The sequence below is a fragment of the Fringilla coelebs genome (genome assembly GCF_963513975.1).
Source record: "Fringilla coelebs genome assembly, chromosome: 13".
In the NCBI taxonomy this organism is placed as follows: Eukaryota; Metazoa; Chordata; class Aves; order Passeriformes; family Fringillidae; genus Fringilla; species Fringilla coelebs.
The window spans coordinates 757,438-772,288 of NC_140039.1; the positions used below are offsets into that span (position 1 = coordinate 757,438).

The 14,851-nt window shown below is 44.0% G+C and overlaps 1 protein-coding gene across 2 annotated transcripts in view; it reads left to right on the forward strand.

Moving 5' to 3' along the window:
* Nucleotides 1-3,204: 3,204 nt before the first annotated feature.
* Nucleotides 3,205-14,851, forward strand: part of FGD3 (FYVE, RhoGEF and PH domain containing 3) — a 93,873-nt gene continuing 82,226 nt past the window's right edge. For both annotated transcript variants that reach the window (XM_084214388.1, XM_084214389.1), the window contains exon 1: nt 3,205-3,365. In XM_084214388.1, coding sequence (XP_084070514.1) covers nt 3,230-3,365 — 136 coding nt within the window. In that variant the 5' untranslated portion in view covers nt 3,205-3,229. The remainder of the gene's footprint in view (nt 3,366-14,851) is intronic.

Genomic DNA, 14,851 nt, shown 5'->3' on the forward strand with positions numbered 1-14,851 from the left:
AATTCACAGCTAAAGTTTAGTAAAACAGAGGCTTTCAGGTCCTCAGCAAGGTCCAGTTCACTGCAGGAGGTTTCTAACCAGTTTCTAATCTATTTAAGAGAACCTTCAACTTCTTTGAGACTAACACTGTGAATGGCAGAAATGACAGAAATGTTGAGAAGGCAGACTTGTTTCTATTATGACTTCCTTCATAAGACATGAAGAGAAACAGCTCACAGGAAAGACGCTCAAACTCAGCGGTGGGAGGCAGATGTTGTCGAGGTGGAAGGATCACCTCAAGTGGCTGAGTTGGCCGCTGTCATCAGGGCCTTTAAGAAGTTTTCTTTAATGACCATTTAATTTGGTCACTGATTGGCATATGTTGCCGGTGTAGTATCCCAGGCTGAAAATGCAGTACTGCAGGAGGTTTCCAACATGCCTCTGTTTGAGCTGCTCTCAAAATTAGTAACGCTAGTCTCCCACCGAGAGCAACCCTTCTATGTGATGCGTGTCAGGTCGCACACAGACCTGCCGGGGTTCATCGCCAAGGGCACTCTCAGGGCTGATGCCCTTGCCGCCCCTGTTCAGGTGGCCCCACTTCACGACGTGTTCCAGCAGGCCAAGATCAGCCACCAGCTTTTCCATCAAAACACACCTGGCCTGGTTTGGCAATTCCATCTAACTCGCCAACAGGCCAAGGCAATTGTGGCCACTAACAACTTCTAACCTGACTGAGACAGCTTAGAAGAAAAGGGCTTTATAGAGCTGGATATATATCTACTGCCTGCAACTCAGTGAAATGTGGCATCCCATGCTTGTTACTCAAGAGTCACAGTTACAACTGTGCTGTAAATGATGCCAGGAACATTTTGCTCCTCACAGTTTTAAATGATTGCATGCCTCTCAATTCAGGTGGGAAGAAAGTTCTAGATTCAGGGGAGCTGTCCCAGGAATTTCTTTTGTCTTCCTAAATCTGCTCTGTTTTGCTCTTTTTCTGTCAGTGTCAGACCACCTTTTTCTTAGCTTTTATTCCTTCCAATCCATAGCAGAGCTGAAAAGCAGAGGCCTCATTTTCTTTGTTACTTATCTGCTGAAACTTCTCTCTGAGACCACACGACTTACCTTGGTTGGAGACATGGCTTATTTCCCAGATACAAAGAAACTGACACTGGCCCTCTGTTACAATTTTGCTGATCAAAAGCAATGGTAACAATTTGCTTAAATTGTTAAATCACTCCAGAATAACTCAACTGATTCTGGTCAGAGAAACAAATGCTGCAGATAACCCAGACTGTAGATACTGAGTGCCTAAAACGAAAAATGGTCCAATTCTCTAGAAAAAAACCAAAGCAAAATGCTGGCTAGGGTGGGGAAAGAATTGGACAGGATATAAGTAGGTAATTTTAAGGGATGCTGGTTATTTGGTGTTCTGGTGTTCTAAACTTGTTATATCTAACAAGTTTAAATGCTTAAAATAAAGCTCGTCTCTGCTTTACACTTTATAGCATGGACCTTGCTTCCATGAGAGCAAAGAACCTGGGAAATTTCCAACAATTTGTAAGTTTGTTTCTGCTGCTGTATCTCCATTATACCTGATAACCACGCAGCAATGGCTGGTCAGCTTGGCTCTGTTCTGGTGAAAATGCTCTAGAGAAGACCCACCTCATTGTCCTAAAGGACAGGACTAATCTAAGAGAGCCATATCCATTTTTACAGTAATATATTTCTGAAATAATTTGTTGTGTATTAAATTTGTGTATGTATATTAGTACTTTAAGGTAGGATTTGGGAAGTAACAGGTTGGATTTTCAAAGTGACAAAAAATCCAGATTGGTTCATCACTGATGAATCTGCTTCCTTACTCTGGTTTATCTAGATCCTATTCACAGAGTTGATCTAGAACAGCTACTTCTTTTGTTCTGGAATGATTAGTCCACGGAAATTATTTTTGGGAATGTCACTGCAAAATTGTGTTTCCATTCCACCACACTATTGAAGTGCTCGACAGTATATTAGTATATTTCCACACTAATGCCTGCATCAACATTGGCTATTTCAGGGGGAAGGTAAAGAGCAATGATGAACTGCTGGGTAATAAAAAATAGACTGAAGCCCAACACAGATAACTTTTTATTTTACTGTTTTGCTGTTTTTTTCCTGAAGGTAAATGCCTTTGTGAAGACCATTTTACATGTCTTTTGTTTTCAGAGATAGATTGCTTGATTGCTTTTATTTTTCTCTGTATTATCTATTCCTTGTGATGAGATGCTGGGAAATCTCAGAAAGCTCTCCTTTAATATGTGCTTCACCTGAAGAGGCAGAGTTTTACCTCTGTGGAAGGAGCACTTCACCAGGGCTACAAAAGAGAACATCATCCTCCAACTCTGCTGCAATCCCTCCTTCTTACAGCGTCCTACTCCCTGTCCAGGCACAGAGTAGCGAGTTGGGTGGGCCTTCAGGTCTGACGATTTAAGAAGCTGTTGTTTTTTAGAATGGTTCTGGGAGCTGGGAAGAGGCTGGCAGGGCTTGTTCCCCTCAGACAAAATTCGTATCTGAATTGCTCTCTGAATGCATACATGGAAGAACAGGTCAGCCAGAGAAGCCATGCACAGCCCGGGGTCTCTCCTGGCCTCGGCATGTGTCCTACAGCCGTCCCCAGCAGTTGCCCCGAGAAGCTTTTGGCTCCAAGGGCAACAGCCGGTGTAGAGCCTGTAGCCCTTAGGTTTCCCTTTCTAATCCTTGTGAAGTGATTTTGAGCTTCGCCCTGGGTTCGTCCACTTTTATACCTAAGGGGACCATAAACACCTTCCCTGCGGCATGCGAATGATGAGGAGCTTATGCGCCTCTTGCTCCCCGCAGCTGCATCCCGGCGCCCAGCGGTTCACTCGGGGAGCAGTGGGATGCCCCCGGTTAGCCCAGGACGGGTCTGGCTCAGCGGGAGCTCCTCGCAGAGCTGCCCAGGGGCCACGCAACCGTTGCTTCCCCGGGGTCGGGCGGGAAGGGGGCAGGAAAGGGTGTTTTCCCTCCTCCCCTTGGCCCCCGCTCCCGGCCTTAGGGAGGGGCCAGCCCCTGCGGGTGCGCCTTTTCCCCGCCGCTGCCCCCGGGCCGGGCGCAGCACCTGGTCCCCCGGCAGCCGGTGCGGCCCTTCCGGCGCGTCCCGTTGCCGCTTGGGCCAGGCTGGGGCGGGGGCGCATCCCGCCTCCGCCGCCTTCAGGGGCGCCGCGTCCCGCTGGCGGCGCCTCATGGCGCGATGCAGCTGCAGTGGGAGGGAAAGGAAACCCACCCCCCTCGCCCGGCGGCCGCCTTTGTAACCGCCCGGCCCAGCTCAGCGCGCAGCGGCTCGGGGAGCGCCGGAGCGCGGCGGCGGGAGCAGATGGAGCCGGAGGGTAAGGCTACGCCCAGCCCCCCGCGCCCCGGCCGCGATTCCGAGGGAGCCCCGCGCTGGCCCGCCGAGTTCTCGGTGGAGGCTGCGGCGGCCGCGGGGAGCCGGGCCGGGAGCGAGGCGGCGCCGTGGTCCCGGCGGGCCGCGGGGTCTCTGCGGCGCGGGCGGGGAGGCTGGTCCCGGGCTGATTCCCGGGCCGGCCCCGCTCCAGGTGTGCGGGCCCCCCGCCGCCGCCTCCCTCCCCTGCCCTCCCCTCGCCGGCTGGCGGGCGGGCGCGGTCCCGCCGGCTCTGCTGGCGCCAGGGCCCCGATCCGCCCGCGCCCTCGGCGGGGAGCCTGGGTTCGGGCCGCTCTGCCGCGGGGAGGCGGGGGCCCAGCGGAGCGGCTCGCATGGACTCGGGGGCTCGCTCAACTAACTTTCTTTCTTTAATTGATTTTTTCTTTTCGTTCCCGGCCCCCGCGAGCGACTGGCACGATTCTGATGCAAACCCATCGCCCGAGGGGCCGGCCCGCCCTCCCCAGGCTGGACCCGCAGCGGCGCTGGCTGCGCTACCCACGGCCTCCCAAGCGCCAGCTGCGGGCTCACCCCGAGCTGCCCCCGCACACACACCCTGGAGCCGGCGTCCCTGTGCGGCTCACAATGGCCAGGGAATCCATGTTTGAGTAAATGCAGCGCTGAATTGTGTAAATATATTTTTAGTTCTCCTAAAACCACACAAAATCAGTTAGTTAAACGTTCATTTCATTAAGACTGCTATTAACTGTAGAGACTAAATTTATTTCCTGCCAATCCATTTTTAGGCACTTATGAAATGCTGAGGTTTTTTTCCCTCTCTCCTTTTTAAATACCTTTTGGAACTGTTAGTACTCTAAACATAAACCATTTCCAGTTGCAAATTGGAAATCTCTGAACTATAATGATCTGTTATGTTTAGCTGGCTGTCTCTGTAAAACCAGCATTCTCATGGAAAAAAACCCCAAACAACCCCCAAAACCAGGAAGAAGCAAGGGGGGGGGGGGACGGATGGGGGTGGGGGGAAGCCCAAAAATCCCTTATGAGATTTATGTTTAGAAAACTGGCCAGATGCATCGTAGCTGTTTTTTAAACCTCAGTACCTATGTCACATTTTCCATTCCAAATATTAAGAGTGGTGTAACTATGTTAAAGGGATATACTCTACTTTCCATTGCAAGATTTAGGGAATTTTAACACAAAGGAAAACAGTTCTGCAACATAAAAGAATCTTGCAGCGCCTGATACACAACGGCACCAACGAATGGGAGAGACTATTGGCAATTGTTAATGACCAGAATTGGTTTTGTTGAGAAGCATGCAGAATGGAAAGGGGTTATGTATGGTGACCGATACGTTGATAAAAGGATTCTTGCATTCTTTAAAAGAAGTTTGTCTTTCATAGAAAGCTGTTTTTCACAATGCTAGGAGGATGTTTTAGCGTCCATACTCCATCTAGCAGAGCTGTGTTTATAATATCCCTTAGAATAATCAAGCTGGGTTGTTCCTGATTTAGCTCATTTGTGACCCAGTTTGCTATGTTGTAAGTGTTCTTACCTTAATAACACTAAAGAAAAATTATAAAAATGAAATTGAGTTTGAAGGAACTCCTTTTAAAGAAATAAATTCTTATTTTTAAAAAGTGGAAGTTTTCTGCCCTGTTTTTACCTACAAAAGCTGGATCAACCTAGGAAAGATTATGGCGAGTTGCAGAGCTGCTGAAGTTTCCCATCTGCCCTGGATCCAGAGATATTCAGACAATCCGACTTCTGGCACCTTCTGAAGTTTTGTGTACCAATCTTCAGTACATTAATTTTTAGAGGTTGGTCCTCCCACATGGGTTGGAGCCTGCAGTAGCTGAAATGCCCATGTTAGCAGCCTCCTGCTCTGTTAGTGAAAGAGTCAGGGCTCTCATGTCAATTGCTTGTAGATTGCAATACAAGCAGTACGTAATTGCTATGTCAGTTGCTTGTAGATTGGTGCAATATCTGTCCCTCTGTATGTATGTGTTTGTGATTTCCTTGAGTGTGGTGCATCTCACTAAAGAGCATCAACCAGTGAGATTTACTCCTGTTTTCAGAGTCAGGACACTCAGAGTGTGGTAATATAAGGGAAATATGTAGAGCTTGCTTGTTCTTCTGGCTCTGATCTGATGTGCCCTGCTTGCATAGTCCTGGCTGGAATCGTTCTTGAACGGAGCCGAAATTGCTGTTGTTCAGTCACATTTGGCACAGCTTCCTGCATTTAAATGTATATCTAAAACTCTTGCTGAAAGTGGAGTCAGGACTTTCCAGAGGACATTTGCCTCTTGCTGAGTGTGCCGATCTAAGGTCTGGCAGGTATCTTCTACAGAAGCAAGGAAGAAAGATGGAGTTGATCCTAGGTTGCCCTTTCCTTAAGGAAACCCAGTGTAGCATGCTAACACTACAGAAATACTGACCAACACAATTCTTGTGGGTGTCTGCCCAGCTCCCAACCGTGGCTGAGGTGATAATGTAGGACAAGGTCAGGACTGCAGAGTGTGTTTGATCTTGGAGTGCCTCAGAGGCGCAAGAGATAATATTACATTCAAAACAATAAAAGCAGTAGAATCATAATGATGATGGTCCCCATGGCTTTTTGTGTGGGGTGAGCTTCTGTAGTGTGATCCAGAATGAGGAAGACTGCCTTAGGTCTGTGGTAGTGGAAGTGGCATGTTAAAACCTTGTGGCACCAGGAGCAACAGACTTGAGAAGTCAAAATCGCAGGTGATGATTTTTCAGTTATGCATTGTTATTGTTTGCACTGCAGTGTTTTCAAGGCAGTTTTTGTTGCTTGGTTTTGCAAAGTATTCCAATGGTTTTATACTCTGAATTCCCTTACCAGGTTCAATGTGTTTGGTTTTGAGGAAGCTTTGTTCTCAAACAAGCTATGTGAGGTGCAGTGGTGTGGGCAGTGCTGCTCTCTGAAATATGACCTAAAGTTCAACTGTTTCCTACTGGTTTTCAATGAAAAATGTACAGCTAACTTCTGCAGGAAGTTTTGGGAACAGCTCTGTCTTCGCATGTGTCTGTAAGCTTAAGAAACAGTGAATGTTCCTCACTGAAGCATGTCTGTTCCTGTTGACCAAGCTTAATAATTATAGATGCATGGGGTTTTTTTCCAGATTGTCTGGTCTTTTTTTTTAGGGATCTTGATAAGATTATTGAAGATCAATAATGGTCCTTGCTTGGTCAGTGAGTGTGACCAAGGGGTCTGTGTGAGAATTGAAAGGGCAGGGAGTATACATGCGGCAATGATGTGGTTAATGCTTTAGTCAGTTCCTCTGACTGCGCACTGGTTTCTACCACATAGCACACAGAAGCTAAGGACTTCTGAAATGCTTTTGAGTAAGATTTTGAGTAAGATAAATTTTCTTCTTCAAGCTGTTTTGTTGAAACTTAGATTTTAATTTTCAAATTTAAATTTTTCATTTACCAAAAACTCAGTTTGAAACTAAAAGAGGTGACTGGTAAAACCTAAGTAATGAATATTTCTAGCTTCTTGGATACAGATATTGCGTTAGACATTTGAGCCATTGATTGCGTAGATGCTAACTTGTTTGAGTTGAGTGAACAGTGGCGGATAAAATCAGTAATAACTACTGTAGTATCCATCTGTATTGGCAGCATCAGATTTCAATGTGAAATTTGATGTTTCATTGGAGAGACAATGACTTGTGATTCTTCCACAGTGATGAATATTGATACTATTTTGGAAGTATGTCTCTTGTTCCAAATTCTCTAAACTAGCTGAAGGATTCTTTTAAGTAAAAAATAATGTGACTTCATATATTCCTCAGATGAGGGAACAGAGCATATGACATAACCTGAGCTAAGATGGATTTGGATATGAGTGAGAGAGAGGAGGAGAAAAGTAGGAGGGAGTATCGTTGAAGTCCTTTCCATGATGTGACAGCTCTTGAGCCATGCTGCATGCTCGTCACCAGCTCTCAGAGCTCTCTTTTTTTTTTGTTCTCTGCCAACCCCTTTGAACACTCTGCTGAGAACTGAGCCCAGACCTCCATGGTGAAAATCCATGTGAAATTGAAAATAGATGTCTGCAGCTCAGTGTTTTATTCTCTGGAGCATTTAGGAGGCAGTCAAGTCACAGCATGGAACTCTGGCTGGTTTGGAGGTTATGAGTGGTTAAATTTGAGATGCCTTTGTTGGTGGAACAGTAGTGAGGTATACTGGAAAGTGCTTCCAGGAGAACTTTTTTCCCCTCCCTCTACTTTCCCCCCTCCCATTCGCAGCCAGCTCCTAAAAGCAAGGGTTATTGTAACTTGATTTACATTTTACACTTTGAAGCATCTTAAAATTTTATGGGTTTTTGGGTTTTATTTCACAGTTTGTGGCTGTTCATTCTATCTCTGCTGCCTGCAGTTAGGAGGTCCTGATATTACAATACCAAGTGTTTGCTTTACCTGGGCACCCAGCAAGTGCTGTGCAGCCTGTGCAGAGCAGATGTGCTGGTACGGGGTGTCCCTGCTGGTGATGCTGATTGGAGCGACAGCCTCGTGCTCATCTCCACTCCCTTGGTGGTGCGGCTGTTACTTTTTCTGTCAGTGGCCACCATGTTCTTCTCTGAGAAATACCCAGGTCTGCAGTTGTGGTCTGGCTTCTCAGGGTTAACTTGTTGAGTTTAAGTGACAGTATTGAAAGCACATTGCCCCTGTGGCTCCTGATTGCTACCTCACAAAATGCTGTTCTCCCTGCCTTTTCTTCTGGTTTTACTGACTTCTGTTGCTTTTTTTGTTGTTCGGTGAAAGTTTACTGGTATTACCTGCTTCCTTGTTTTCTGGGTTGCACTTTTCTTGCTATTTGTCTGGGGTTAAGACCCTTGTGTGGGACAGAAATCCAATGATTCAGCTGCTGTGAGAGGGCTAGGTGAAGAATTGAGGTGGAAGGCTGAGAAGCGGAGGTTGTTGACATAGCATAATCTCAATCATGGCATAGAGGACTCCCTGCAGGATCCTTAAGGGGCTCAGCAAAGTGAGTTCATCAACTCCTCATCTGTAGTCCCTCCATTTAGAGAGGGATGAAATTCCTATTGTGAAGCCAGGCCGTTTGAATAACCTTTCAGATATGGGCACAATACTTTTTTCCCTCAGTATTTCTTTTCTCCCTCTTAGACCATTTTGTGGTCATGGACTCTAAAAATCAACAGCTCTTCCACAAATAACCATCAGCATAAAAAAGTTGCAGGAGTGCTAAAATGGGATTTTTCTCCTTTGTTGAGGAGCTTGGTAGTGCTTGAATGATGTAATGTATGTTAATGGTGGGCCTAGCAAATCTGACTCCACTGTCAAACGGCATTCCCAAGAGGCGTTGTTGGTCCCTCTCTGTGTTGGGCACCAATAGCCTGAGAAGGATGTTCTGTGTCTCAAAGAAATATGTCAAGTGTTATCAGCTTTGGTGTCTTAAATGCTGGTGATTTTCTAGAGAGCTCAGAGTTACTAGAGGCAAGAATAACTGTTTCTAAATTTTAAAATTTCATAGGCCTCTAGAGTACATTTAGATGTGCTGGAAGTATTTATAGCTGTTCAGAGGGCACTCCAGAAATTGGGTCAGAAGCAGTCAGTTGATTTTTTTTTTCCTAGTCATTGTAAAAATGCATCTTTTGGGATGACAGAACCTTCAAGGTACTAGCAGGGACAGAGCAGACCACTGGCCATTGCTATGAGAGGTGAGGAGCTTTGAAACTTTTTAGGTCCTCATGAATTAAAGCATGGCCATGAGCAATTACTTTACTCTAATTGCATTTTAAAATCCTGAAATGTCCCCTTTTCATCTAACTTGATGCTGCTTCACAGAACTTATTTTTTTTAATGAATATCAAGGAGAGAACATTTTTATGCTGGACTATTGAATTAATCAATTGCACATGCAATTTGCCATTTTTCTCTCTTGAAGCATTTTGAGTAATCCCCACTGAAGCATACAGAACTGTTGCTAAAAGTGTAGTACCTTTACAGGTAGGTTCTGGTACTCATTGAGCTGGTTAATGAATGTGAATGGCTAAAACACTGATACCCAGTCCAAAGCTGACATTGGTTAGATGTCAGCCCGTTATTGAAAGTCCAACCTCGATCCTTGGGATGGAGCATTTGGACACTGTGTATGCAAACAGCATACACATCTCTACATGGCATCATGGCAATCTAGGTGGAGATTTTTGGAGGATAGCAGTCTTCATAATAAAGAATTTATTTCCAAAAGTCCAAAGAACCCAGTAGTCCCAGTATTTTTTGAAAGACAGGGTGACATCTAAATATCACTTGGATGTCGGAGCTTTCTCCTCTTTATTTTATACTTCTGAAAAACAGGCAGGTGTCTGACTATAATGAAGGAATTTATCGCTGGCCTCTAGTTTTCTTAAACTCTTGGCCTCTTTTCATTCTTTCTTTTTGGGCTTGCAGGCTCTGAGCAGAAATTCTCTCTTGGTAATTTAACCCTGAGCAAATATTTACATTCATGAGATTCTTGCTACTTCAGTAATCATTTTGAACCTTGAGGCTGGGACAGAGTGAAAGTTAATGTACCAAACACTGGGGCAAGGAACTATGGAAAGAATACCAAAGAAGCCTCCAAACATGGGTTTACCATGTTTGATATGAATCACCTGCTAAGTGTAATTTGGTTGTAGAATGAGGTCTACAGAGATACTGTGTTTTCTGCCGCTGGCCCTATGTTTCTGATGGGGGTTTGTGATTTGAATTTCACCCACAGTTTTAAAAAGCTGAATAAAACTGTTTGTGTAAAAACTGAAGGGAATGAAGAAATAGAAGACTGAGATAGAAAAGAAGGAAAAAGCGAGTACAGTGCAAAAAACCCTCATAGGGTTGTAGGAAGAGATTTTGAAGAAAGAGGGTTTTAAAGTCAAAATTCATAAGTAATCTGAATTTTGTGGAAAAGGAAACCTGTATAAAACGCTCTGGGAGATTAACCTCTGGGCAGGTTAATTCCCTTAGTGCAGAAGTAAGGGAAAAGTTCTCCAGGGTAACACCAAGAGAGAGCTGAATAAATGCAGTAAAGGAAGGAGTGATATCTCTGCAGACCAGTGAATGAAAATACCACCAGATCTCAGCTTCCCATGGGTTTGGTTTTTTCTCTGGATCTTGCTGTTTCAATCCAGCATCATGCCCTGTGCCGGCTGCAGTGTTTCTGGGAAAGACAGGGGATGAGAGTGTACTCAGTTCTCACACCTTTTGGGGAAGAAATATGCAGCGTTTCTCATGGCGGTTCTTGGTAGAGCACGGAGCTTCCTCTTACAAGCCCACCTTGGTCACACCTTTTGAGATGTGTTTGTTTGGAGCCACAGGGATTTGGTAGTGGTGTGGCCCTTGGGTCAACCACTGCAGCTCCATGCTGCTGCTGGTGGGCTGCCAGGAGAGCAGGGTTGTGTGCACCTGCATGGGATAGCTGAACCCATAACCCAGTGCAAGCTGGGCATTGTATTCCCTCTTAAATTGGATGGAAAAGGGGATTGTGCCCCCATAGGTAAAACTGTGCTGTTGGTTGACATGGTTGTGCTGGAGCTGTGCTGAACCTACAAAAACTGGCAGTGGTTAAGGCTCAGCCCCCAGGCTGTAGTAGTGTACATCTTGGAACTCTTAGGGGTTTGTATTAAAGTAACATATATGGTTTTTCTATTTAATTTTTCCCCCATTTTTTTCTTGTTTGTTGAATATCTGCAAAGCCCTTCACTGGGGGTAGATGAATATTGCCTGGAGGAAACTTCAGCCATTCCAATTTCCTGTTGGAGCCAGGTGTGCCACCTCTGTGAATCGCTCTCACGGGCTGTGGGAGTCATCCATACAGAGGGAAGTTTCCCAGAAAGGAACAAAAGGTGCTGCCTGCTGAGCTCTCCAGGATCTGTTTTACTAATTGCTATTGAAATTCTTAGAGCCTGTTACTTGGCTGTAGAAATGTAGGGTGAAATATCAACACTAGGAGAAGTTCCCTTGTAATTGTTGCATGGTTTGAGAAATGCATTTCTTAAAATTTTTTCATCTTAAGCGAATACATGCCTTGCCATTTCTAATTTACTGTTGGAAGTGTGAGTGTTCCCAGCTAGGGGGGAGTAAGATTTCCTCAGAATAGTAAAATAAAAATAGTAATTTAAGAAAATCCTGTCTCATCCATGCTGTGTGGAGTTGTTGGAACTGGGTCTTTGATTGGAGTTATGGCTGCTTGATCTTGATGGCTGTGCAGTCAAAAAAGTTGCTTCACTTGGAATGCAGAACAGATGCTTTTCTTATTCACTTGAAAGGATAGTCTGGTGTTTTATTGGTATTTTCCAGACCATGCAAGTCCCAAAAGTTATTTTTAAATGTGCTAATCCTCTTAGGACAAAGAAACTGATGAAGCAAATGTTGAGGATAGGAGAGCGGCTGTGTTACTTGTCCATTTACTTTGGGGTTCTGGCCACAGACTGAAAACCTGTGTATCAAATGTTATGGAATAACTGGCAGCAAGAGGTGGTTTTATTATTTCTTTTCTTCCCCTTACTCTCAATTGTTTAAAAATTCCATTGTGTCTTAAAGCTGGAGGGTTCATTGACTCACAGAATTCATGGCCTCCATGGAAATTGACGTTTTCTTATGGCTGGTAACAGAACTTCTAGTCATTCAGAAACTGTATACAGAGTTGTGCCAAGTTGTTTTACTTGTATGTTTGAAGAGTTAAAATGTTGTATCATGAAAATATATTAGGAGGATGTGGCTGGATGTGGGTTGGATGTTCCAACCCACTCTTCTGTACAAAGTGTTGAGTTACGGGTTTGAGCTGATTCATTCAAAGCTGTAAGGAACCTGCAGGTGAGTTGCCTCCAACTGCACAGTGTGCACTGTTTTATTGCTCCCTTTTCTCTACTCCCTCTTTGTTGGATTTTCATGGAGAATTGAGCAGGACCTTGCTGAATGATTTTTGATGACAGCAGAGCCTCTATAGGGTGGTGGCTTCCTCTCTCTTCCATGGAGGGTCAGAAACCCAGGAGTCATAGGTGGTGCCTGTAACCTGGGAGAGGCTTGGGGAAATGCTCTTAAAAATCTTAAACTGTGAGAATACAGGTTTTGTATTTTGTATTTTGATTCCCCTACATCTGCTTTTGCACCTATATTGCTTGGGTCTCCCAACCACAAAGGTCTTGGCTGCTAAGACTATATTCCAAATTTGCCAAATGCATTAGATTTTCCTGTCTTTTGTTTCCTGATCTGTTCCATCAGCTTTATAGGATGAACATCAAACTCCTGTTGGGTCCTGGTCATCTGTTTGTGCCACTTCACACAGCCTGAGGAGTCCTCAAGTACTACTGATGTGGCTTAGCATCAACCTATCACTTTTTTTCCCCCTCATTTCCAACTGTTCTTGGTCTCTTCCCTCTGACATATTGAGTTCTGAGCGACGCAGTTCTGTGGGAGCTCCAGGATATTCCTGATGACATCTTTTCCCAAAGTGTTTCTGCTGTGACATCTGTTTGGCTGACTAATAAAAATTAATAAACCCTGAGTTACTGCAGTTTAAGCTGAATTTAGCCTCGATCTTCAGATCCTTCTGGAGACCAGATTGCAAAAATGCACGTTTTTGTGCATTACTTTCGTCCCTCTGAAACTTTTAGTTTTATATCCAAAAGTTATTGGGGTTTAGATAGATTGTGTTTGTGGAGTTAGGATAACTCTCTGCTGCTGTTTCCCTGAATTTTAACTTTATTTCATTTAATTCTCACCCCCCACTGAATTTATGTTCCTCTATCTTGTGATGGAAGAAGCAATTTTGCATATTAAATGAGACTTTTGAGCATGTAATCTCTTGGTGTAGCTTGAAGAATTCTGGGTGGGGTGATACGCATTGTCATTCCTTAGTACCATGCATCCCACAGGGAATCCCTTCAGGCACCTACTGAGGAGGGGCTTGGCACTAAAATCTGACTCTTTATTTCACCAGGTAGTTGGGAAAATAAGATGAGACTTAATCTAATATCCATTTGATGGGTAAATCAATATATCGATCTATCTTTTGAAATGCATTAAAGATATTTAACTGACATGTGCCTTAGTTTCTAAAAATACTGCAGAATCATCATTTGCAATAAAGGCCTTAAAATAGTTTTTATGAAATAAAATTGTTTTTTCTTTTTAAAATGTTAATAAGAATTTTCAAAGGGAGCACAGTTATAGAAGGGGGAGTAGTTAGAATGTGATTCTGTGACTTCGGTTTTGGTTTTGTTTGTTTTTTTAAGACTTGAAAATCAGAGGGTGGTTTACGGATTTTTTAAGTTGATGCTGGGGATTGCAGTGGTGTGCCCTTGCTGAGAAGGCTTGTGGCAGACCTTCAAATCCAAATCCTTATTTTTCAGTCTGGTGTAGTGAAGATTTCTGTCATTTATTTCACTTAGAAGCAGAGTAGGCTTTTCAGCAATTTTGGTGTTAAAAGACACGACCCAAAGAAATTTTACAGTTTTTCCCCTGATGATTCTGCTGCCAGATAGATTTATTGGAGGGTGGTCACACTTCCAGGGATTAACACAGGCTGGAGCAAGATAAAGCCTTGTCTGAACAGAGTAGGCAGAGCTTTGCCTGGGTATTGCTTCTTCGATGTCTTCTAATGTCAGTGAGTAACCAGTACAGGACTAGAGCTGATCAGCCAGATTACATGCCCAGATTGCATCTCCAGAGAAGGGGAAACTGTTGGAAAAATGCTTATCCGAAGGGAGCCTGAACTGGAAATATGGTGGTAATTACTGATGGATTTATAATCAGTGTTCTGCTTAAAATGATGTGTCTTAATTATATGTATTTTTAGGTTGTGTTACAGCTGGGTAATAGACTTGTGTAAATGTGTCTACTGAATGAATGTGTAATTAATGTCCAGAATAAAAGAAATGTAATTAATAAGTTTTTCTTCATAAGGACCACATTTATCAAATAGGTTTGTCTTTTCTATGTTAGCAACCTGGTCTAGTGGAAAGTGTCCCTGCCCATAGCCAGGGGATTGGAATGTGGTGGTTTTTAAGGTCCCTTCCAATGCAAACCATATGTGATTCTGTAATTCTATGAATATGCAGAAACTGGATGTAGATTGTTATACTTCCTTGTTTTGGCTCTGACTTGTAGTGGGTTTGGTTTTCAATGATGAAAATGTGTTGCTGCATCTTTAGCTGACTCTTCAGCTGACTCTGAATTTGTCCCCACGCCCTGCTTCCAGCTGGCCTATTCAAGATGTGGTGTAGAGTCTTCATTTCCACTTGCTGATATTGATAAAACTGTAGTGCCCAATTTTTTTTCCTCTTCCTTTTGGAATACATTAAATGCATTTAATGCATTTTTAAGAGCTGGATGTCACAGTTGCAGGATTTGAACTAGCTTGTTTAAACAAAAAAACCCTACAAAAACTGGAAGTCTGTACTTTTTCTACATTGTTGTTTTTAGGTTTATTTCACAACGGTCATGATAGAGGC